Below are 26,596 nucleotides of genomic sequence, written 5' to 3'. Positions count from 1 at the left end.
CGGCAGCGATGACCAATGATATATAAAATAAAAAACTTAGCATCGCGCTCATTTCCTTGATGTGTTCACACATGCAGAAATCTTACATCATGGGTTTACTACCGTGTCGCCTACCAAGTGATGACGTCCCAGGTGACATGGCAACTGAGCAAGCGCGCTGCTGGAGCCGTGTCTGCACGACGCAGAATGCATGTACAGTACAGTGAAAGAAAGCGCACATCACTTGTAATATAGACACAATATATGAAGCCGTCCTAATTTTAATAGCTGTAGTGTGACAGAAGAAAATGAGAAAGTTGTAAAAATAAGAGGTTTGAGTGATGGGTTAGTGAAACAACGAGAAACATTATTTTCATTGTATACTTAGAGATTCGTAATATGATGTCACCACTGCCCTTCGTTTGTTGTTTGATCTGATTAGATCATAGGCACACCAAAGAAATAATCGAATCTGTAACATTTTTACACCATTTCTACCCGAGTTTACACTCTTTAAAAATAAACACAGCTCACAAAGGTCAAGGCCTTTGTAAATGTCGATCAAAAATTCGCAAACAAGATTTTATACCCCTCCGTATTAAGCAACCATCAACTTTGGCATACATGGAGTTTTTCGATAGCTGACACGATGTTACAAAATTAGATTGACCAGTCATGAATAAATATAGTCAGCTACTTGTAGCCGGTCTTACAGGTACGGTTTCAGATTTACCCGCCACTTTCTATTCCTTTCTATGGTCTGTCGCTTTAGTTTCCCTCACAGTATCGTGTGAGTCTGTAGTTTCTTTTCACTTCCTAACATTTCATGACATTAATGGTTTTTTTTTACTTTATTTATCTCAGCGTCAAAAAGTGATTACCACGTTGGGGAGAGCGAGGTGCGCTGTTTCACCGGAATGGGAGCGTGTCTGGGTTATTTATATTAAATCGTGTAGCCATGTGTGACCTATTAGGGCCAGCATTGAGTTTTTACCACGTAGAGACACGTGTTACCGTGATCGCTCCTAATGGAGCACCATTAAGCTACAAGCCAAAGGACAAACCAATCTCTCAACGAAAATGCGCCAAAAGTCAATCCGATGTACCCCCTCTGTTCTTTAATAGATATTTGCAATCATTTTCTAATTGTGGAAGAGAGACCCGCTTCACTTTAATGGCCCCAATAGTTCAAGTAGATGCGAAAAGCAGTCATTGTAGATGATCTATTGCGCAGCCGTGAACGAGAAGTAGATGTGAGCGAGCGGTGCGAACGATTTGAAGTCGGACGACAGCGACACACAGACAAATGCGCGCAAAACAGGCAAATCTTACGAATGTTTCAATGTCTCTCAGCAGTAAAGTTTGCCAGCAACGACTCGGCCGATGCGTAAACCAAAACAATGAAATCGAGGAGAGAAAAAACTAACAGGTTTAAGAGAGACATGGCAAACAGTCGAGAAATCTCGAGACACGGCGCTTAGACGAACATTGTGTAGAATGGGTGCGACATTCTACACTCAACATTAATTAAATCAAAGATATTAGGATTGAATCGGGCTTAATAGATCTGTTGGTTTAATTAATTATACCAATGGCGCTTAATTAGGGAAGCAATCAGATTTTTATGGCACTGTTGTACATTTGAAGCGCCGCATTGCGTCACCGTGAAAACTACTTTAATTATCTGTCGAGCAGGTGCAGGCAGTGCGCGTATTAAAGGTGTCCCGTTGTCTTTGTCGCTGTTTGGTCGACATTCGTAAGTAAGTGAGAAATAAAAACAACCGATTCTACAGACCATTTCCCGCCAAATTAGGTCGAAACCATATTCTTAGTGATTTTCGACAGAGTTGTAATCGTTAGGTTGTGTAAGAGATGTGACTTGCTATGACATGAAGACGAACTAAAATGTTGCATATTTATAACATGGGTGAGAAGACGAGGCACAAATCGAGCCAAGAGTTTTGCGTTGCTTATCATTTCACATTTGTACATTCTATTTATTCATGGCGAAATTTCCTTCAACATCAGGGAATGTGCATTATATCAAAATGCTTGTGGTTCATTCTAAGTAGACGTACAAATTACTGCTTGACATTGCCCAAGCTTAGTTTGTGTAAACCTAATTATTCGCCATCATATATATATATATATATATATATATATATATATATATATATATATATATATATATATATATATATACATAAGTTGTGTTCATATGGCATACAGCGCAGTATGTCAAAACAAACATTATGTTCAAGCTGATAACGATTTCGACGATATCGTCTTACATGAAAGTGAATGCAAAAACCTGTATTATATTAAGTCGACAAGAGTCGTTCTAGAGCTAGCATCAAATTCTATCAGAGTTCTGTTCGAATAACTATATAGTATCGGTCTGGATTATAATGTGAAGCAAATATTTGATGTATCCTCATGCAAACAGTTTTCCTAAGTCTCTGAATTTCAGACGAATAATGGGATTGGACAACTTTTGATTGCTTGTTTTCCATTCGGACCAAATCAGTTCAAATCTTTCAAGTGGCGATTGCTATCGTAAACACTCTGAAAATGTTCAGATCTGCCCTAATGGGGCAAACGTGACTTTGGGCATTGTCGTGCTAGGAAAGGACAAAACCTGTCTTTTGTACAACTTATTGCCTGAGTCCCTCTGCAGTACGTGGTTGATATGCGGATATTGTTGATGAGAGATTGCACTGCATTTACCAGTCCGTATCAAGTTTAGCCTAGATTCCTTTTCCGTCCGCTTGCCTCCGTACCTCCCCAAGTAGTGGGGACGGAGGTACGGAGGCAAGCGGACGGAAAAGGAATCTAGGCTATATCAAGTTCAACACCGCTCAGGATATGAATTTGTTTTAACTTTCATTTGCAGTGAGGAATGCACGCCAGCTCGAGGTCAAAGGGTAAATTAGAAATCTAAAATCAAGATAAAATATAGTTTTATAAATACCTAGGTAGATTGAAATCTGCATTTGATGTGGTGTTGATTGTCAAATGTTTCTTATCACAAGAGATCTGACAAGCCACCCATTTCCCGCCATCTTTATTGTCACTTTTTACACCATTCTTGCATTTTCACAAAGTAAATGTGACTTGATCATATTTTGTAGTCAATTTGAGTAGAATGAGATTTTGCAGCACATTTTCAGGGTTATCTCTCCAAGTTATTCTCCTCGGTGCCTCTAAACTGCTAGTACCAGGTGTGTACTGTTTCGTTTTGTACGTTTTATTTGACGAAAGAATTGACATTGAATGTGAAAGCAATGACAACATTTCTAGGTTATCATCTTGGAAGACGTTTACAAGTTTTGTGAAACAGTTTCAAATGAATTACTTCCAAGAAGTTGCATGAAGCATGAACTTATACAATATCGCTCGGAGACAAAGAAACATCGTGTACGCAGCTTATTCACACTTGATTTCCTTTGTTTTCTGCAGACGATAGGCAGCACAATCAATCGACTGTCACAAACAATAGCAGATATTTGTCACTCTGTAGTGATTATGGTTTTCTGAAGGTCGTCGACAAATGATCAGCTAACTGCTATTTTCCCGCTTTTTATATGCTATGATTTGCCATTGCTATTGAAATTGTGGTGAACTTTAAACTCACCGGAGAGAGTTTTCAATATTTGCTGGCAAACTAACCGACAAGTCTGCATCAATGTAAAAGCATTCGCGCCGAATCGTTTTAACTCGCTATTATTTTCCCGCCATTTTAGACAGCATTGGCAGCTTGACACAATTCTTCGTTTTTTGGTAGTTTTTTCCAACCTCACAAGTGAAGAATGAATACCGTATGTGTGGCCAACGTACGTGTTGCTTCTAAGAAAGTAATGTTTTACGCGTCGGGATAAAGCATGCCAAAGGCCGGATGTGTGAGCGATGAAAACTGTGTCCTCTGATTGTAGAAAGATCCATTGCTTAGGGAAACATTAGTATCTGTAATCTTCGTGTTTTTTTTGAAAAGAAAATGATATTTCGTCCAAAATATAGCTCAAAAGTATTTGGTTCCAAATCAAACTGAAGTAGAGCAATCGGTTAGCCCAATGTAGATGTGATTATTTATCGACTCAGCATTGGATTCTCTCTATGGTTATGTCAGACCACCACACTTAGAGGTTTTACTTTCCGGCGACATGAATTTTAATCTTTTCTAATCTTTTCAAAAGTTCATGTCTGACAAAATAAGTATTAATGCTAGTTAAAAGTTACAGAATTACAAATACGTAACATTGTGCATCTTCTTTGTCCGACCCTGGGCTATCATCGATTATTATTGTGTACATTGTCCCTTCAATCGTGCTTACCGCAAATCCTGAGTGAAAAGAAAGCCCCCATGCATGTCAATTAAAGTCGGAGACAGTCGGCCATGCCGGGACGTGGAAGAAACAGACCCGGCTTCCTCTTGGCTAATATTCAGTGCTTCATCGCGCTGCCTGGCGGCGGTGTTTATTTAATTATCTTCCACGATTTAGTTTCTGAATCGCTGGTAATGCCAGAATAATTTATCCAATGCTAGTCTTATCCTTTTTCTCATTCTACGAGTGAAATACTGTAAGCCTGCTGGTGTGGCGAGTATATTTCGATTTGCTCCCCGTAATGTTAACAAAATAATTTCGAGGCGAAATCGGTTCAAATGAATGTGAAGCAACACTCAAGAGAGGAGAGTACTCTGTGAGAAAATTAATATCGGAGCGCAAACGTAAATACATCAATAAAATCATTATCGGCGGACATTATACGACAGGCTATCGAAACACCTGCACGTTGGACGTTGCACGGTTTGTGGGTTCCTATACAAGACAACGTGCGCCAGACGCCATTGGCATCTCAACGAGTAAAAAAACCAACGCGTTGTGAATGTGAGGCACACGTTTCCCTTTCATTATTCAGTGTAGCTTTGGAGGAAGATTTTTTTATTGTCTTCGCTTTTATTCGAATTTGGATCCAAAAGACTATTGAGTGTGGTTATTGTATTCTATCCTACGCAATCAGCGGCCTTTGCCAGCTTTCCTCGGAATTCGTTCACTTTCGGTATTTGGATGCTGGGGATAATACGAACAATATCCCCTCCCCTCCTAACGTGCCTGCTTCCCTCCACCTAACGTGCTTGCTCCAAAGCAGAATAAACCACGGGCTTTGTAAACAACAAAATGGTTTAATATGCTCACATAAATTTGAAGAATAACTGTCATCATGTATCCTAGTTGAGTTTTACAAATCTTCTTACAATATATATATATATTTTACAAATCTTCGTACAATATATATATATATATATATATATATATATATATATATATATATATATATATATATATGTATATATATATAAAGTATGATTCGTTTGTTTGTTTTTAATGTTTACTTTAGTCTTTGTTCATTCTCACAGATTATCTCGTTTCGTGACTTTTTTACAAAAACCAAACTTAACCGTCACAAGATTAATGTTCCCTGTTTTATTTTCTCCTTGTTTTCTATGAACACTGTAAAATGACGTTGCTAAGCACCGCAAGCCAAAGAAGTTCTATTAAAAGTCATTCCCTTCTGAATTATGGGAAGCTGAGAATTTTTACTTTAAATGTATTGATATTTTATCTGTAATATCTTCTGAATACGGACACTGCGAGCACACAACTAGCGTACGCCGCGCCGATAAACGAATGAACCTTGCCGATGTGAGAACGGAGGAAAAACTGCGCAAGGCACTTGTTACGACCGACGTAGGCAATGGGGGTATCAATTATTGATAAGCAATTTGATTAGCTGGCTAAAGTGATTTATTTCTGCCGAATCGAAGAGTTTCATTAAATTTTGTCACGCCTCACAAGAACCACATGTCATAGCATCGTTAGTGTACGTTTTGAACACTGTTGTACAAACTGCACTGATAAATTATGCATGCTCCAACGATTATCACGGTCCCTAAACGACAATGCATTTTCATTTGGGCCGCAGCATTCTGTTGAAGGGGTGGTTTAAATACATCCTCGTGTTAGTGACTTCGTATATCGCGTCCATTTTTCATGACACCGACAACACAATTAAAAACAGTAGATTAGAATTTAAACATCAAAGTCGTTCTGGTTTCTCTTCGACTAAATAAGTTTTTCCCCAATTTAATTAATAATTTTAACGAACAGGATATATAAATAAGTTCTTTAGGGAAGTCCCCCTTCCGCTGTTCCTGTACATCCCCAGGAATAGTGTTTCCGTTACCTGTAAAATTTCCCATACACAGTCCCAGTTTGGCAAGACGCTTGATGGGAAGTTAAATCTCAGATAAAAACCGACGTATATATCTCTCCTCCGCCCACTGCTCAACACCGTAGGGATTGCCGTGAAAAATACAAGTTTTGTTGCCGAAAAGTCGTAACTTCTCTTACTGTTTCAAAGTTGTTGTCATGGATACTGTGCAATATCACGTAAGTTAAATCGCTTTTTCCCGCTCTCTCTCTCTCTATGACGTCTTGTCCTGAGTTCGAATCTGTCACCTGCAGGAACAGTGATTCCAATGTCACGCACTGCAAAACTACCTTTTCCCTCCCTTTTTGTCGTTTCTTTTAGACGTTCACCTTCAGACAAATTTTGCATCATATCTGGAGGAAACACGGACTCCTGGCAGTTTCCGTCAGTGAGCGGGCAGAAAACGTAAAATTTGGTTCTCATTTTCAGACTTTAGTTGTTTCCTTTTCGATTTGTCAACAGAAGGAAGAAATAGAAACGTTGCCAACATTCCGTTGAAATTGCTTCCTCCTCGCTTCCCGCCAAATTCACGCTGTTTCCTACAATAATTTAACGTCTGCAGCAGTCCATATCTGAAGTCATTTTGTACTTGTTTTGAGGCGTGTACAGCCATAAGACCGATTTAAACTGCGCGTCTAGGTTTTTTATCGCCCCTTTCCGTCAAAAAACCAAATTTATTGTGGTATGTTTATCGACCTGGTTATGGAATGATGAAAAAATACATAAACAGTTTTAATGTATCAATGGTAACATGTGATATACACTGGAATGTGGGCAAACCTGCCAGTGACTTTTTTTAGCTTTTTTTCTGTTTCGCAGCGATAAATTTGAGATCGATTAGATTTTCAGACGTGAACACAATACTTTGTGGAAAAGCAATGATATCGCAATAATTACTGCATAGCTATTATCTATTCGAGCAATGTAAAGATACGTATGTTGATGAAATTTACCAAACCAACAGTAATTTAAAAAAAAAAATGCCTAACAAACAAAATTCAGCGAGTTTTGAAACATTTTATCTCTCTTGGACGACTTCTGTCCAAAGACTTGCACTGCTCCTCAATTCATTTCCTTAAACGTTTCTGACTGTTTTAGCGGAACACAAAAATAAGAGATTGTAAAGTTTAGTGAAAATCTACGTATTTTAACACTGCTTGTCATGTATGCACTGGAGAAAAAGACAGAGCATTGACTTGGAGCTCTTTATTTTCAATGAAATGTTGTGATACTTGAAAACATCAGGATTTAAATTGTTTTCTGCTGATTTGTAATATATCAACTCGTTCAGCTTGGTAATAAAAATAATGACGGAGATTATCGCGTCGAACATTTCAGCGACAAGTTGAGTTATTTTCTGTCCAAACGATCTATTTCAAACGGAGTGTTTCCTCTAAAGCACTCTCTAACTGTTTGTTCCTTGCTTTCGAAACCGTCCTGGCGATTAACGGGAGTCGGCTTGACTTGTTGAAAAACAAACCAGAAGAGTTGAAAACAAGGACGCGAGGTGTACATAACGAAGATAGTGATGGGACACTGCGTTAATTAGGACTGCCCCTTCCTTTTTCCGTCCGTCGCTGAAAGAGGCAGTTATTCAAACGTTTTTGAAGTAGACGCAGTGTACTTGAATAACCACTGCAGCTCACTAAATTACATAAATATTGCCGTTGTTTATTTTTTGTCAAATTTTATCACCGCAATCCCTATCAATTATGTGCTAACCTTTCGCTGATGAGCGAGAGTAGGCGGTTAAAACCCGATTGTATAAATTTGGTCGGTGACATTTTAGGTCGACAACGCGACGGTGTTATTCCTAGTGGTGACCAGTGTTGTGACGTCATCAGCGGGTGAAGACGAGAGGATGGGTTGGGACATTTGCATCATCATGCATGTGTATGTTGAAAGTTGTTGATGAACTTTATGCAAAAACACATTAGCTGTTTTAAGCTCTCTGCTTGTTGGGACAAACTTTCCTACACAGTGCTTAATTCAATGTCTGACGGCCATTATGATACGAAGAGGCAGTGTAACACAGAACGCACGTCATCTTATTTTCTCATTTGTAGGAGGCCTTATCAGTTGTTTCCGACGACCAATCGCTATTCGACAGTCAGTACCAACACAGTCCACCGCGGAGTGTTGCCATTTCACCGTCCGGCGCCGCGACGCCGTCGCACAGCAACCCGGCAAAACTGCAGCATCAACACGAGTCGCAACAACATCAACATCATCACTGGAACTGCATCGGGGAAACGAAGATGAAACGTGACATGGAGACCACCTCACACGCGGGGGAGTCGCCCCTAGACTGCAGCGTAGCCAAGAGACAACGCACCATGGTGACCGGTAACCCGAACATGTCACCAGTCGGCAGCGAATTCGCTTGTCCACCGTATCACCACCACAGAGATCAACGACCGACGTCGCCGCCGCCTCCAAATATGACGACCAATGAACGCCGAGTGATTGTCCCTGCAGGTCAGTCCATCTTCTTTCCCTTGTAACATATAAACAATTGTTTTTTTCTATGATAACATTATTCTATTAACAAGTAACTTGAATGACAAGCTTGTTATTAATGTAAATCAAATTTATCCGAAAGATAGGGTAGAGTAACACAGTTAGAATTAAACAATGTAGATGATGAACTGTCCGCGGAAAGATTTTGACCACCCTATTGATGTCTAAATCGTCCAGTGTTTACACTTCCGTTGTACAAAAACTGTACTGTGTCGAACATCAATTTTCTCGGGTAGCCATACTTGCGGACTGACGCCCGACACGCGACCGGCGATTTGGAAGTCACTAGACGTCTGCTTCCAGGCTGTAGAAGTCAAACTGTCTGAGTTACCACATTGGCTGATTCGACGCCGAAGTGCACGGCTTGTTTACTATGGAAGAGAGTTCGTTACGTTTCAGTCTCGCTTCTAGAGCTCCAGACAACGTTGAGCTCTAACGCGACTTATCAAAGAAAATTGTACGTGTATGAAAGTCGATCACATCTAAAGCTTAAAGCATCAGTCTTCAATCCCTGGTTCTCCTAATTGGTCAAATTAAATTGTTTTGAGATCTAGCTCATAAACAACCTTCCGCTGTCAATAGTAGAGCAGTTGCTGGGCACACTGGCTGAAGTACCAAGTCCCACTTTACCCATAATTCAGTGTACATTTTTACAGAGATTAAGATACAAGTCAAATACACCTTCTAATTACAATCGTTACATAGCGTTCTTGTCTAGCTATCAACTAATTTTGGTGGGATTTTGGTGCTGTATGTCTTGAATAACTTGAAGGTGCTTCCGCAGTAATAAACCCGTGTCTGTAATTTAAAGCACCATGAACGATGATAAAAGATAAAAAAGAATCGTTGAGAAGAAATTTAGATCTTCGTTTTCAGTTTCGAGTTGTCATGTCGCCGTAAATCGAAGAGCAGCTGAGTGAAAAAAAAGACGTAAAATACCGTGTTCGGCACACCACATATCACTTTGCGCACAATAGCTAGTCGATGAACACGATCTTTAGCGACAAAATAGCGACACGAGCGTTTACGATAATCGTCAATTCCTTGTATTCTACCACGAAATGGGTCGCTGAATTTGTCTGCCAGCTCGTCATAATCACCCGGGAGAACAGGCGAAAGTAGCGTTTCGTGCTGATTAATTGATTAATTAATTAATTAGTGCGTTAATTTAAAATGTGCATATCAATGTATCCACGGCTATTCCTAACCACTTTAATTACAGTGTCTGTTGACGAATGGCGCGTTTCATTGTTTTGATGTCATCTAACTCGTGATTAAAACCAGGTGAAAGATGTCATTTTCTCGTGTTGTTAAAAAGACGATTAACGAATTAAGCATGGAACCAGAAAACACAGGCAGGTGAACATGTCAAATTGGTGTTGTGTTCGTTTCAACATGACTTTTGCAGTAAACAAGAAAAACAGAATCCGTTGCTCAGAATAAACCAAGAGAAGTAGACGTACTACCATATTATTATTCTAATTTAGAAATCTCTAAAGCATATCAGATTTTTAATCTCGAAAAAAACACAGTGTTTGCAAAAAAGCGATTCGTTAACGTAAACAATGATCGTCGCTTAAATGTGAAGAAGTTGAGTCACGAGAGAGAGAGAGAGAGAGAGAGAGAGAGAGAGAGAGAGAGAGAGAGAGAGAGAGCATACGATGACCGTTGGATCGTCTAGAGCCATCTAGCAAATAATGGACTTTGTTTCCACGACTTCGCCTCCCTTTCTGAACGGCGCAATCACCATTTAGGGAAGACGGCCATCTCTTGTTCAAGGTCAGTGAGTTGCACACCGATGATGTCTTTTGTTGAAGATGTAACAGATTGTTGACATGGCCCGGACTCGTCAAAAGTTTCCTTTTAACCCATATTGCTGACACTCACACTGATATTTTGTTGACACATGTACAAGTGAAGGATTGTCTAACCGGAAGCGAGTCCAGTGTCGCATATGTTTCTCAGAGATAACAGATAAGAATATGGGAGTTCCGTCTGCCATGTCAATAAAATATCTTCCCATCAATTGTGCTTATTTTTTGCTGTAGCTTCAGTGACAATATGTTTGAAAACACACACAGCATCTACAATAACTGAATGTAACCTGCAAAGGTCAATGTGAATTTGGAAACTGGCCATTGGAATTGGGTACCGTGAATATCTTAGTGTCAACCTTCCTGTGAAAGGAAAACGTAACATTTTCAGGGACAGTAACGTGTCATGTTAGCCTAGCCTAAGGACAGAGAGGGGAACGGTAACAGTTGAACAGAAAGAACAGATCGCGGCTAGGAAACAAACAATTTATGGTTATATCTGGTCACTGAGCGCATCCTCTTTCCTTTTTTACATCTCTAGTGTGTTCATAATTTCCCCCAAAATCAAAAGCTAACGGCAAAGCCACCGTAAGTGATTCATAATAAAAAAAGCAATTGACTCTGTATTCTATTTTTTAACCATAGAAGTTTAGAAAGGAAAAGTATGAAGTCTGCATAGAGTAACAGTTGTGCTAGTCTCGCAACCAAATGGCGAAGAAAATAGGAAGAAAACCAAAAGAAAATCTCACCACCTCGTCGTTTGTTTCTAAATGAATTGACTACAAGAAACAAAAAAAAAAAATATTTCTTTGCCCATAATATGACCTAGACCTTGGATAGCTTGCGAAGCTATGTGGCACATTGCTATGTTGCATTGTCTTCCGTCAATTGTATGGATGACTGCATTTGCAAAATATGATAAAACAGAAAAGCAGCGATCGCTTCCGAGTTGACGCTGTCAACGATTATCTTGTAGGTTTATACTTCAGGTTTGAAGTTACAATATCGTCTGTGTAAATATAAGCTCTATAAATAAACAGCAGCGCCCACCCATGTAAATTGTACCCTCGGCCGAATGGGGGCGCAACCTGTTGCCTCTGTGCTATGTGCGTATATGTTGACGCCAGAGAGTCCTGGAAAAGATGGAAACTCTCTAATTTTCATTTCCATGTGAACGATGTCGTAGCGATGAAAACCAAAAAGAATAACACAGTTACAACAAACAACAAACAAACTAATCTAGGAAGAAAATAAACTGTGGATACTTTGTATCGGCGGATGTCCGAGATTAACCAAGCTTTACGGACGGTCGCTTTCACTTGGCCACTATGGTCTGATTTGTCTCACTCACCAATACAACCTTCACGAGAATGTTTATCAGAATATTTAGAACCACTGTGTCTCTCTATAACATTGAAATTGTACGAAGCAGCCATGTCATACCTTGATCACCTTCCAGGTCTATTTTTCGAGATCTTTCTTATCGTATCAAACCACACAGGAAGACCGGTTCTGCAGGAAATGTTACGCACATCCGCTGTGGAAATATCGCTAACAAACATAATGCACTTTTGATTAAATTTCAATATTGAAGAAGAAATAAGCCGATTTCGACAAACGTCCCACTTTCATGTCAAGACGCTATTAGAGTCACTTGCTTCCAACTGCTTTGTAAGATAGGGAAACTTTTTTTGCGATATTCATCCTGCCGTCAAGGTTGTTATTAGCATTTCATGCCACGCGGCTTCCGATGATACGGTTTTTGAGGTTTTTATATTTTCCATTTTCAGATGTCAACGCAGAACTTGTTCAGTTTGGCCAAAGTTTCCTCATTAAATAGGATTTTCCTTACATATGTGGACAATGTTGAGGTCCAGTAGGTTTTGAGGAGGTCGTTCGGTTTACTGAACAAACGCAATATTTGGCCTTGTTAATCGTCAAAGGTATCCAAACTTTGAAACCAAGGCAAACAAAAAAAAACCAAAGAAACAAAGAAACAAACGAAACTAAGAAATGAATCATCAACCAAGAAAAAGTCAGTGTAGTTTCAACTTGTCAAATTACTTCATTTCAACCACGATGTCACGTGATCATGTTTACTGCCTATGATCAATCAATTTGGATTTAGCCTAAGTGTATGTATCACTGTTTTCAGCGTTATATAGTGCACGTTGCCTGACTTTACCTATGGTGTGTTCACCTAAAATAACCAATATGATAGTGATCTTATCCATGTCACTGATCGGAAGTTACAATGTCAGGGCTCCTCCACTGTGATTTTGTGTTCGCACGCGACATTTTGCTCCTTATATATATATATAGTAAGCTTTGGCTCGCGTCTAGGCCTCTAGGGCTTTTATCTACCGGCCTGAGAAGGAAAATAATACCGTTATTTATCGCGTATCAGCCGATGGAAGAGGAAGCTGGGACGACGAAAGAAATTTGAAACGGAACTGCTTTTTTTTCTTTTACTCTGTTTTTACCCGATGAAGCCGAGAGAGAGTTAATAGTGTTGACAGACGAGAATGCGGTTCGTTACCACTGAGGGCGCTGTTGCCTCAACAGTGACAAAACGAACCCCGGGCACTGGTACTGGATATTTCGAAAAACTTCACAGGTTTCTTTCTATAGGCTCACTGATGCACTGGCATATCGTGGGACGTGTTACTGCGATAACACGTCTGGTCGGTGACGATAGCGATACGGCGGCAGCTGTCTTTGGCTGACAGCAAAAAATAAGCGATAGACGTACCGGAAACGAAAGACATTACGACATTACAATGTCAGCCTAACATTCAATAAAACTGGGAAATTAATGTACGGAGGATGTGAAACCGGAAGAGAAATCTGTCATAGTCGTTTGGACTGTTTGTAGCGTCTGTGAAATACATATTAATAAGATTGACTGTTTAGTGTGTTCTGTTTTATATTCATGCACATGCGCTGTCGGTCAGCAAATGTATTTCATTAAACCCCGTGTGTTCTTAATAGTCGACTTTGACAAATGGGCAAAGATGAAAATTGAATAGTGAGTCGATGCTGAAGCATAAACATAGTCTACCTGACATATCTGTATTCTCTCTACTCTCTAGGAGATATTTGCCTCGTGTTCGTGTTACTGACACTTTGATATGTAACTAAAAGAGAAACAAACATAACAAAAATCCCGACTTATCCTCCTTGAAAAATTAACAAGTAAAAGAATGAATAGTCAATCATGCAATATTCGATATTTAGGATGTAAGCAAAAATGAGTTTCCTTTGTATCCTTTCAGTAAAAGAAGACAGATTGGTCGCATGTATTTCACTTTTATTGGTTTAACATTTTGCATACCTTAAAGCCGAGAGAAACCACAAACATACAAAAAAGGCACTTTTTTATTTTCGGTAAACTTCGATCATCGTCACTTGCTGTCTGAATAGATATAGAAACCGATGACGTCATTACATTTGTCTACCAATGGTAAAGCTATTGATCTGAATGGGTGATCTGATAAAATTAAACCTCAGCCTGAATTACAGTCAGGTTATATGGTCATCATACCATACTATATGATGTATTGACCTGATACTACATGTATATTTCATTTCCAGACAGAGAAACAGACATTGCCCTTGTCCCTTTCAGTGTCTAGCTCTTTGGCAATATCATAAAGGCAATAAATGTAAAATAAATTGAAAAAAAAATTTCCTTTTTTATGAAGTAATTTGAATTTCAAAAACTGTTGTAGCGATTTCGATTTCCTATCTCCTTCGTTCTCACAGATCCGAACATGTGGTCACGAGATCACGTGGTTCAGTGGCTGGTCTGGGCTGTCAAAGAATATAATCTTCAAGACGTTGACACTAATCTGTTCACCATGGACGGTAAGGAATTGTGCAAGATGACAAGGGACGACTTCTGCCGACTGACCAATCCTTACAACGCCGATGTCCTTCTGGCTCACCTCTTGTTCCTCCGACAGTGTGAGTATCAGGACGCCCCCAACGTTCACCTTGAATCTTTTGAAGCCCGGCCCACTTCGATTCATATCCATCGAGGACGGAAGGAGCTAGTTATCTCCGTAGATTCAGAAAAGAGAAGCCCTCTCTCTTCAAAAACTTTCCTCAAAAAGGCGATCAAAACAAATTACAGTGTTAGTAAAAGTTGTAAAAGTATCATGGATTAACGCTTCAGGAAAAATTATTGCGGAGGACTTTAATGGCTGGTAATCGTTTAGGCGAAGTGTCAGCAAGTCAGTAAATAGATACGTGAATTAAAAAATAAAGAAATCGAAAGGGAAGGTATGGTCAGTAGTATAAGCAGACCGTTCTTTTTTGTTCGCAGCTCCACTGCCAAATTTGACATCAGATGATGTAGACAAAGCTCTTCAACCGAATCCTCGGATACTGCCCCCAACGCCTCATGGTGAGTAAGACATCTTGTGAGCCGCAGCGCCACCTTGCAGCCGGTAATATTAATCCTCGCGCATCCCCCTGTGTAAACTTTGCTTTGAACCAGTTTCACGCAGTTTTCGATGATGTTTTTGAAGTTCAACTATTTCCTGAAACGATGTTTTGTTCGCGGAAATCCAAATAAGACAATGAGACGCATCGTGTCTACGAATCTGAGTATGAATAAAGAAACGAGAGAGAGAGAGAGAGAGAGAGAGAGAGAGAGAGAGAGAGAGAGAGAGAGAGAGAGAGAGAGAGAGAGAGAGAACACTTGAAAACGACCACTAATCATGATGTAAGTAGCAATATATCCTATATTCAAATAGTACAGCAACTATGAAAATTGGCAATCAATTGGCAGATATGTCGTTCAAGTGTACTGTGTATGACGAGTTGGGAGTAAATGCCAATATTTTCACGATCCGTGTGCCGTGTTCCTCGGATGTCAATAACCGATATCATGTATGATAAATAGAAACGTGAAAAATATCCGGTCAACGTGTCAACAGTTAATTCAACTCACGACGTAAATCTGCGCTGAAGACAGTGTTTGCAATCATCGATGATTGGTCACTGACAATAGCAAGAACAAAAGTCATCTCAAAGGTGTGCTACATTTAATGGTTTCAAAACACTGCTTGACATCAAAGTTAGTGACAGCTCCGCATCCGTAAACACGTTGTGCGTTAAATCACCAACACCTTCAAAGGCCACAATGCCGTTTCTCCGCCTCATGCAATACCGCGCGCATCGCCATGGCGACCACAAGAAAAGGGAACAAAAGATATGAGTCCTGTCGGAGGCGGTTAATTATTTAGTAATGCGACTCTCAGTTCGTCATCAAAAATGCCATTCAATCGCCAATAGAAACCCAGCCACATTTTGAATTTTGAAGTTTAAATAAAGATTGCACTACTTTCTAAATCGCAAGCTTAGCCAGGAGGCAGATAACCGTTCTCTTGTTAGCAAGCTCCCCGTCTGCGAGAGGAGAGAAGACGCGGGCAAGCTAACGAGCTACACGGGAGTCTGCACGCCACAATAGCTCCCCATATCTACCCTCTATAACAATTATCTTATTGTTATTCTTAATGGAAATAAATATGTTGGCAAATCATGGTGGAAGAGATCGCTATCCCGCCTCTAATATTGACGTTTTCATGTTTTGTGTTTCCTTACTTCCATAGCACCGGGAACAAGTTCTTATCCTTATCCAATGTCGAATTCCCAGTCGGAGGCGGTTTCCCGCGTACAACGTCCCGGTGAGTACTCTGCCATGGAATTATCCTGGACTTTTTTGTATTTATGTCAATATCTCGCTCATATCACCAGCGCGCACGTAATAACGTAAAGCGAGCTACTTTGCATGTATGGCTTTACGCCGATTACATCCGCGTCACACGGCCCCCATAGGCCCTTCCTGAATTGCACCACGGGGTACATCGTCCGGGCTTCTAACTCGTGCTGCAGCGCTTGAAGAAAGACCCGGCGGGAGAAATCTCTGAAAGCGTACAGGCAAACACTGAGTACGAGGAAGACAGCGATTATAAGGCAACGTTAAGAAACGAACCACCGCTGTATTTCGAGCCAAACATCTTTGACCTGGAATAGAAAGTCTCTATCGACCTCCCCTCCCCTAAATTATGGAAACAAAATATAGCGATGCTGAGACGGTATCCATGGTGACAACACGCACTCAGAACATGTTCGCAATTTCAAGCAGGAGGCACTAAAGTTGAACTAGCTGTATGTTGATAGATAACATTCTAGGAATAGCATTATCATGTAGAGCTGTAGCTAACACAAAACAAAACAATAATCTACGCGTTTTGCTGGAAATAAATCTTAGCTTACATTACGTTAAACTCATTATTTACAAACGACAACACTTATATTGTGAAAATAAAATAGCAAAAAAACAAAGACAAATAATCAGAATATATAAAACAATGAACGGCTTATCTCAATGATAAAGAAAGTATATATATATATATATATATATATATATATATATATATGTATATATATATTACATATATATATACATATATATATACATATATATATATATATATATATATATATATATATATATATATATATATATATATATATATTGGTCAAGGGCATTGTCCTTGTTAAAAGTTCACTATCCCTTAGTATCTAAATGAAAATTGAATTTAACAAGCAAGGCCGAATTATTCATAGTATGTGAAATGTGTACATCTTTTAGGGTGTATGCGGGCAAGCTTTACACCGCTCCATTCATGTGTTAGTACCCATTGGTGGTAGAATTGTCCAGTGCGTCGAAAACATTGGTGCATGCACAGTTCACTTGCAGAGAAAGACAACGTCAATCCCTGTCTTCCCATGATTAATAATTAAGAATCAAACCACCAAGATACAAGAATCAGGAAAGAGTGCTGAGAACATGTTTTACGTGTGAAAAAGCTGTTGTGAAATTTAATATATTTTAATTACATTAGCCATCGGAATTGCATTGTTTATGAAATCAGTAACTTTTATTCCGCAATGTAATTATCATTTCAATCTTATAACATTTTAATTGGCAATTTTCAATGGTTTTTGTATTCCTAACATTGTGATATCTTTAGTTAGTTTACATATAACCTTGTTCCAAATCGAATTCGATGACTGACGCTGGCCATTTGGCAGCAATGAGATACGGTCACACACTATTACATACGTTAAATGTCATATTAAATATCAACCCCACTGTAGGGCGCGGATAATATTTTGCAACCATGTTTAGGCTACACGCCGTGTTGTTCCCAAATAGTTGGTACAGAACATTGACAAAGCCTAATCGTTCCTTCAATATTGGTATTGTAACGTCCTAGATCTGTTTGTGTTGAGACTGTTTCCTCATAGCGGATGTGTCAGGGACAGCGTAAAAGCCCGCTACATGGCTAACTGCGTGATTGTAACCCATCTCCCAGTCAGAAACAACACGTTTTATTAAAAGCCCTGCGTCGTACACAGTCCCTGTAATTGCACTGACGGGGAAATTGTGCGATATTTCTTAATAATGTGCTGACTACCTCGTAGTGAATGCCCCCTTAATAACTGGTATTAAGTCAGAAACGACCACTCGAGCGAAAGCTGGAATATAGGTAATTACCGCTCGTAGTCGTTTTCGGCTTTTTGACTTGATGTTGAGGCGGTCGCCGATTGGTTACCATACTCTCATTCAGTATGAAATGTACAATATTTGTAAAGCCATGAACAGCCTTATTAACGTAATTATTGGAGAGGGTCTTTTCATAAGTCGAACTGAATACTTATTCTGGCCGTAATTACTTGGATCATTATGTTTCCCTTTGCTGTGAGTCTCGCTTGGCGCTGAATTTGCCATCGGATTTATTGCAAAGTTTAGCCGTGAACAAAAAAATCAGCCAGTCACACAATACAAATGCCTTTGTCGCTGTTCAGCAACGGCAAAAATGTGATCAAAATTAACGGAAACGACATGCCTAGAGAAATGTGCGCCCAGGCGAGATATTGTATGCACATAACGCCGTTTGATTTTCTTTAAAAATGGAAATGTACTTTCTTGTACTGTGTCGACGATTGTGCAAAATTGACCCATGACCTTGCTTGGGGGTAAAGACTCGTAGGAGGGATTGCTAATTCGGTTGCACAGGCACAGGCAGAAACATTGTAATATTCACTACATCGACTGATGATGATGATGATGATGACGATTGAGATTAGGATAATGATGATGATGATGATGATGATGATGATGATGATGATTAGTAGGAGGAGGAGGAAGAAGAAGAGGAAGGTGAAGATAATGATGATTATGAGAGGAAGAGAATAATGAAGACGATGGTGATGATGGTGATGATGATGATGATGATGATGATGATGATGATGATGATGATGGTAATATTGTCGTTTTTGATGGTGACAAAGATGATAATGATGACGATTTGCTGATCGACGTGATTAGTTAGACCACTACCACCACCACCATCACCATCATCATCATCATCATCATCATCATCATTATCATCATCATCATCATCATCATCATCATCATCATCACCACCATCACGTTCAATTTTCTGCGTTTCTGAATGGGCATCTTGTTCTGAAGGAATGAGCCAAGCGACTGGCGATAGATAGGTCATTGCAGTCATTCGTCATGGCTGCGTCCGAAAAGCAACGAAAATACCAACTTATAACTTAATCCTAGTATGAAATTGGTTTCACGTTTTCTGTTTGAAAGCACATGATTGGATTAGAGATGCACTCATCGTGGAAAAACGAGGGTTTTTAAAGAGAACAAGATATAATTTCTTTTTCATTTCGATTTACCATCGATAGTATTTCAGACCAGCTGCTGGGTAGAGAGAACATGGATAACGTATATCATACTATTAGGTTTGAAATCACGTGACATTGGCTGTAAATTTATAAGCAAAAACAAACTGTTTACTTATGAGCGTTTGGTTCGCATCTGTAGGTAAGTAAGTTCGATCGGTGATTGATGATCATCGGAATCGGCGTTCTTCCTTGACATCGTCTTGATGTCTCTTGAATTGTCCGTTGGAAGGAAAATTGAAAACATCATACTTCGCGTTTTGTTGTCGCGTATCTGTGAATCCTACAACTCAACAGGATAGGAGTGCGCTCCTCATTGCAGAACAGTGAATATTCCGTTGAAAGAGGACCGGGGATTGTGTTTTAGCGAACTTTCCGACAGCCCCTTCCGTAGATTTCCGGGTTATTCAGGGACACTCCCAGTACAGCGCTTGTTTTCGGAAGTCGGTCGGGGTAATCGACGTTGCCTGTGCTAGCCGAATCTACCGGCTCGGAAATCAGCGAGATTGCTAACTTCCCCATGAGGGAAGGTGAATTTAGAGTTGACAAAATGTCACGGGTAATTGTCCATATTAGTTAAAAATGTTACAACAGTTTACTTAGACTGTGATCGTGAGGTAAGAAAAGAAGAAGGGTACAATGGCCTTCCGTCTGTATTTCTCCTTCTGTTGACAACGCTTGGCTGCACACTGCCTGCCTTATCACAATACCCTACGTCATCAAATATTCAACTCTGATGTAATAATTCTTCATTATGACCGAAAAGCAGCGATTGAAAGGCCTGCCTGCAAGCGAGGAGACACCCCGCCGTTCAACTTCCGTCGTACTCCCTAGCTCGCCTCCGAACTTTTACAGGGGGAAACGAATATATGGTCGCTGGAATTCACTTAAGCAGTTACGCTTCGTTCTAAATAAACGAAGTGTGCTGGAAAGCACGAAGTGTGTGTTTCCTTTTTCATATTGGCAGTTTTATTGTAGCTTCCCTGACTTCATTGCATTGAATTCTACCGGCAAAGAATTACACGTCCTCCTTACAGACCTAATAAAAGTCAACTAGATGGCGAGTGACATACTATGGAAACACAACGCTTATCAACTTCGACGGATCACAGCTTTTTATTTTTGCCAAATTAAAAAAAATCGCCAGAGTTTGGGAATCAAGTACCAACATTTTTTTTAGAAAATACAGCAATTCGTGTTTGGTTCCTGAAATATTCAAAGGGTAGACATTTTCTTTCGTAGTTCATCCACAAATTTGGCGGGACACACCTGGTGGCATGCTTGGCTAACTGTCCATCAAGATAATACGGCCATTTGAAAGAATATCCGATTCTATATTGCGGTTAGTTTTGCTTGTAATTTGAGACGAAAACCAGATACGCCATATATGTGTCAGAGTATTATTCATATAGCAAATTTGTGAACAGAGTCTAGCCAACCATAAAATTTGGTGCTGGGTGTATTGTTTTCACGTTTTTGTGTTCAATTCTTCGTGAACGCGCCACAGTTTTGCTCGCCTACTGTAAATTTTGGACGAACCGTATTCCCACGGTTGGTGCGCACTTTGCTAGCGTAACCAACCCTTGACCTGGAATTCATCGTTCACTTTAAATAATATTTACAGGGATTCCGTCAATATTGTCGAAATATTGACAGAAAATAAATTGACACGCACACTCAAAATTTGGCGCCAAGAGATTGTAGTGCGCAAATACCGAAGACTTGTCCGCTCATTGCTCTGAAATTTATGCTGAAAGCTATTCAACGGTGAAGGTAAATTTTTCTCATATTTATTGTTAATTTGGCGCTGTTTACACTTCTCACGAACTCTGATATTTGGACAACGATAGTTTGATCAATAATGTTGGACATATCAGCATTGGAAATCAATTATGACCCAAGTGTCGTTGTAACAAGGACGACCACTAATATCTGTGGTCATTCGAAGATAAATGAAAATATCAAATCACAAATAAGCTATCGATAACGTTTTAGGAAAAGAATTCGTATCATCGGTTGAAATACCATTGGGTAAGACACCCGGCCACATCAAGTGCGCCCATACTACTCACAAACGGTAGTCGTCGCTGCACACACCGCATCAATTCTGTTGCCCGTCTCTCGTTACCATTCATGGACGCTGTAGCTATTTTCGCTGGTTCGCGTTGCCATGGTAGCGTTATATTGCTTGGTGTCAGCGTCGTTAATTAACGTCATGGTTGGGCCGTTAGCAGTTGTCTGATTGATACTGACAATATGTTGATTTATATAGCGGGCTTTGTTGTAAATGATTGTAAAAAGGGAGTACGGTTTAATTAATATTGTAGCGTCGGGTAAGTATGTTTAAACGACAGCTACTTGTTTGTACATTCTATATTAACATTCGATTCTTTGAACAAATGCCCAAAAAGGAACGTCATCAGAACTACGAAATATGCAAATTTCGACAAGATTACAGACTTTTGACGGCCCTGGCTTTACTTCGTTTCTGCAGTGTTTTGGTCAACTAATCGATGTTGCGCTCAAAGCATAATTCAGACACTCCAGCTCTTATCCTGAGTCTATTCACATATAGCGACTGTCGAGGGGGTCTTTTGCAAAGTAATTTGGCGCGAACAGCAAGGCGCCCATACGACAGTGCTCTAACTAGCATCCTATTCACTTTATTCTGCCTAGCTCAAACGCATTTTCCGAAAACGTTTATTTAGTTTGTTCGTGTTTCTTTTCTTCTGACTCTGAAAATATCGCTGATTAAAGGCAGAATTCGCCTCGGGGACAGGCATTCGGATTGTCAAATGTTTATAAGTCTTTTCTAGTCTACCATATGTGAAGGCTCAATTTTTAAGCTCATGAAGTAAGTAAAGTTTTCAACGTCTTAGTGAAACACAAAACTAATTTTATTTTTTTCCTGTAGATTTAACACGGGGATGGCGGCCATTTTGAATTTCAAGTAAATGTTAGCTATATTATTTGGCGCCACAATTTGCACCATGAACCCTAGAAATTCTTGCTATGTTCGGAGAATGGTTCAAAGTTTCTTTGAGGAAAGTTTGAGCAAAGTTTTAAGTCTCTCAATTTCCAGGCGTGTATTGCCTTAATTCTATCATTTGTTGCGGGACAGCCCTTGAATTCAGACCATGCATTTCTACTCCCTAGCCATGCCGATGATTTCTTGTTCATCGTTTTAGTTTTATCTTCCGGCATCGTGGCTGATCGAGAAGTTGTTAGGTAGTTTTCTAGTAAAAGCTTTTGTCTTCTCGCCTTGTATTTATTTATTTCATCAACGTTGGTCATCGGCACAAAATTGCAAAAAACAAGAATTGCACAGGTATGCTTCTATGCTATGTCACGATCAGTAACAGAAACGCAGAATAACTTCACCAGGAGAGTATGTAAAATCCAAAGAATATGATATGGTTTCTTAAAAACACGTGTTGACATTTTTGTGTTTAGGCCACTTAGTTACTTATTTGCGTTAAAATGCGAGTAAATGGTGATAAAAGAACGGGTTCTCTAATTAGATCGCTTTATTCTGGAGTTAGTCTAGGCAACGTAAACATCGATTGTGTCACGGTGTTGTGGCAACGTAGCGACTCGAACACTGATTCGAATACACCGCATAGTTAGGATTATCCTGGCAAAGAATCTACCATTACTCTTAATAAAAAAAGTAATGGCGATGAAAAACTTGTAGAAGGTAGTGTTATTTAAGATTGTGTTGGAGTCTATCGAGTTTCCTAATCTTTGACGTAAATGTCCAGGTTTTTGATTCTTAACTCAGTGCTAGCCTAAAACTGCCTTCCTTGCCAAATCTGTAATATGATGGCAGCAATCACATATTCTACGATAATGTGGTGTCGCGTTCTATGGGGTAAGATACCATGGATCGAAACAAACCAAAATGAATTTCAAACCTAGTTTGATATTTGATTCGTTATAATCACAGCCAGAAAATAGTTTGACTGTTATTAGGGAAGTGATAATTATTGTCCTTATCATGGCCATAGAACTCCGCCAGTTTCCATGTTGGGTTACATTTTGGCTTTTTGTTAGCCTACTACTGTCAGCGCTGATCGTTGATTTGGAGATGTTGTCGTTATTGCTAATGGTGTATTGACTCGATCACAAAGGCACTTAGCTTCGTAGTCATTCCCCCCGCAGTGACGTCACACTGCGCGACTCTCTCGACGTGCACTAATTAAGTTATTTTCTATGAACGCTGAACAGCAGATCTCAAGGAGCAAAGAGGGGAAAAAAATCAAATTTGGGTGGAAAGTGAAAAGCGAGAATCCTGTTTTTATGTAGATATGTGCATGCGACCCCGCTGCCCATGGCTGCGTCATCAATGTCTCTAAGGACGTTGCCAGGGGAACGGAGGTCGCTGCAATTCAAAAATCGCACAGAAAACGAAACTTTTGTCAGTATTGTGTAATTGATGGCCTTGTAAAATCTTCAACAGAGACGATGATGTGTCAACCAAAATCATTAAGTCTTCGTTTTCTCTCTAGTTCCGTGTAGAAATTCTTTTCTCTCGCCAATATTTCGACTAACATAAAGAAATAAAAAAACACACACACTTGCATATGCCAGGTAATACAACAGGCACATGTCAATTTATTAGAACATTCCATGTCTGTACGTCATCGCATAGATTTGGACAACTGGCTTTTGTGAATTCTTTAATCTCTGTCACTTTTGTTGTTATGTTGGCTTTATTGCTTACGGCTGTGTATAAGCACACATTCGTTTGTTTCAATTTTTTGGAAAAACTTTTGCTCTTCGGAAAAAGTCTAATCTGTTCAGTGCTTCTACTCTTGCCTTGACCTCCTTGTTTGGATGTCGGAAAATGAACACAATCAAATTCATTTCCCTTGATTTCCCACGATGTCCGTCAGCGACGGGCGCCGAGAAAATCCAGATAGCATGGACCATTTTCGTCACGTCCGCCAGTAAGAAAGCATCGCTGTATGCACGTGAACGCGAGACGTGCAATACCTTTTATCTTCAAAAGTAAAAGGACAATATTGCGACGATCGACGGATCGTTTGTGCCCTGGGATCACTCCCTTTGCGGCTACTTCACCAATCTCAGTCACAATTTCCCGAGGTCTTTGCCGCGGCTTACGTTTTCAAATGACAAGGTCGATAATTCTTTGCCAACTTTCACACGAAAGGAACTTATCTTCTCGCATGAGATCTTCAAAACTGATGCCACAAATCATATCGAATGGGGAATCCCTGAAAAAAGTTATCTCAAAGACAAAGCGGATTTGTAATCGCATTATCCTGCTAATCCTGTTGATTTGTGGTTCACCTGATCAAGCAAACAGCAAAACGTCGTAAGTTTTACAAGGTGCAGTGTCTAGTGTTTCGAGAGTTTCAAACTTTTCACAGCGTACAGAGCATCGCTTCTCGAAGGAGTCTATACTTCACACGAGGTTTGGTTACCTTTGGGAACCAATCAAATAGATTCAAACTCCAAGATTTAATTTATCAGTTCCAGAAATTAAAATATCCAACTCTGAAAATGGAAGTATATCGAAACGTTACATTGTTGAACGATGTATGAAACCACACATACAACGTGTGTCAGTCAGTAGACTCGTCCATACAAAAGATCACAAATTTTATTACAAGAATTTGCCCAGGTAGTTTGAGACACAGATGCGCATTCTGGCTACCAAAACGGTAAAGACCGAAATGCTGTCTGGACTGATGGAAAATAAACCATTTCAAAAGTCACAGTGGTTTGGTATCTGTACACAAATTTACGAACTCAGCGATTTCACATTTCTTGGTTACTTTGCGGCATTCTCGTCCGATTATGAATTGGAAAAAAAAACGCACGAGGGAACTGCCCCTCTTTATGAAACAAGCGTGGACATAAATATCTGTGTGAAATCAACCGCTTCCGAAGCTGTTCAAAAGTATCAAAAAAGTCACAATTTTGCATGACTTGTTAAGTCTAACTTTCTTATTCCTTGGCCTCACTAACTTGAATATACATGCATGTCTTTTTCATAGCAGACGAGTATTGGTTTGTCAACATTTTGACACTCGCTTTTATCTTAGTTTTTTCTGATTTCAATCACCGATGATGTTTATTTGACAGTAAACTGAAGTGTGTGATAAACTTTGTGATTTGAAGACTGCAAATCGGATTGTGCTTTGTGTGGCTTGCAGGGGTTCCAAACAGTGGGCTTGGTATCTGGCAGTGCTCCCCGCTGACTGCCCATACCGTGTACCTTCGCTTCTGTGTCACCATTATGCTAATTATGATTACAATTTAAGAAAGGTCGTTTTTTCAGTCCATGTGAAAAGCAAATTAATTTGGTTTTGCAAACTATACGCTATCGATTTTGCCGCCGATCGAGTAAATGCTGAAGGCGTTCCCCCACTGTTCTCGGAAGATCTATTTTTACCCTAATAGTTTAGAGCAGATTAGTGCAGTCGGCCGTCAACGGAAGGGAAAACTGAACTGCAGCGCAACGGACTCTCCAATCTGCCTTCCATCCCTTCGATTCGTTTCTTCGTTTCTTCGATAAAAATCGCGCATTTTTTTTGCTCCACTGTCCTGGTTGGATTGCCAACACTTGTAGAATCGTCAAATGATCTATCTGATGGAAACCTCACAACGTGTTTTAACACTGAACAACACATTATTCACAGTCCGTATATCTTTGCTTTGGCCAAAACAGCGTAAAATCTTCCGTGGGAAAACAAACAAGTAAATTGACAAAACAATACGCGCCAATTACGACAGCTCCCTTGAACTTTTGCGCCGTCTTTAAAATTTCATGTACAGCATACAACTGTTCTATTTTCATTCGAAACTAAAATGAAAGAAATGTAACATTCGATTTCTTTGCACAAATTCGAACAAAAAACGCACTCTCACGAAACATATTTTCGGTTGCCAAATGTGAACGTAAATTTGTGCCTGTCGTCTGCAGCTTAGCAAAAGTGGCGTTTTCACGGACAACCTTTCAACGCAATGATGTCCGCCAATATTAGAGAGCAGTAATCTTCGCTCGACCTGTGCTTTAGTCTTAGCGCGTTAAACAGTGTGCTATTGGTAGTTTTAGTTCTCCGTAAAATGCAATTTCTCCGTTTTGCCGCCAATGATCTTTCGCTCATGGAACGACAATTTCAATTTAGGAGCCCTTTGTTGTTTTGAAAGTTTCTCCAGACTCAGTGGTATTCAGTGATATTTGTATTGCTGTCCGACACTAT

The 26,596-nt window shown here is 39.8% G+C and overlaps 1 protein-coding gene across 1 annotated transcript in view; it reads left to right on the top strand.

Moving 5' to 3' along the window:
• The first annotated feature begins 6,267 nt into the window (after positions 1-6,267).
• The window catches only part of LOC139125222 (transcriptional regulator Erg-like), a 39,219-nt gene continuing 18,890 nt past the window's right edge, over positions 6,268-26,596 (top strand). Inside the window, exons 1-5 of the mRNA XM_070691320.1 lie at positions 6,268-6,428; positions 8,316-8,727; positions 14,349-14,549; positions 14,911-14,991; positions 16,202-16,276. Of these exons, the coding sequence (XP_070547421.1) occupies positions 6,408-6,428; positions 8,316-8,727; positions 14,349-14,549; positions 14,911-14,991; positions 16,202-16,276 (790 nt within the window). The 5' untranslated portion in view covers positions 6,268-6,407. The remainder of the gene's footprint in view (positions 6,429-8,315; positions 8,728-14,348; positions 14,550-14,910; positions 14,992-16,201; positions 16,277-26,596) is intronic.

Source organism: Ptychodera flava, assembly GCF_041260155.1.
Source record: "Ptychodera flava strain L36383 chromosome 3 unlocalized genomic scaffold, AS_Pfla_20210202 Scaffold_25__1_contigs__length_14229661_pilon, whole genome shotgun sequence".
NCBI lineage: Eukaryota > Metazoa > Hemichordata > Enteropneusta > Ptychoderidae > Ptychodera > Ptychodera flava.
Note: the sequence above shows the minus strand (reverse complement) of the source record. Positions and strands in the feature narration are given on the sequence as shown.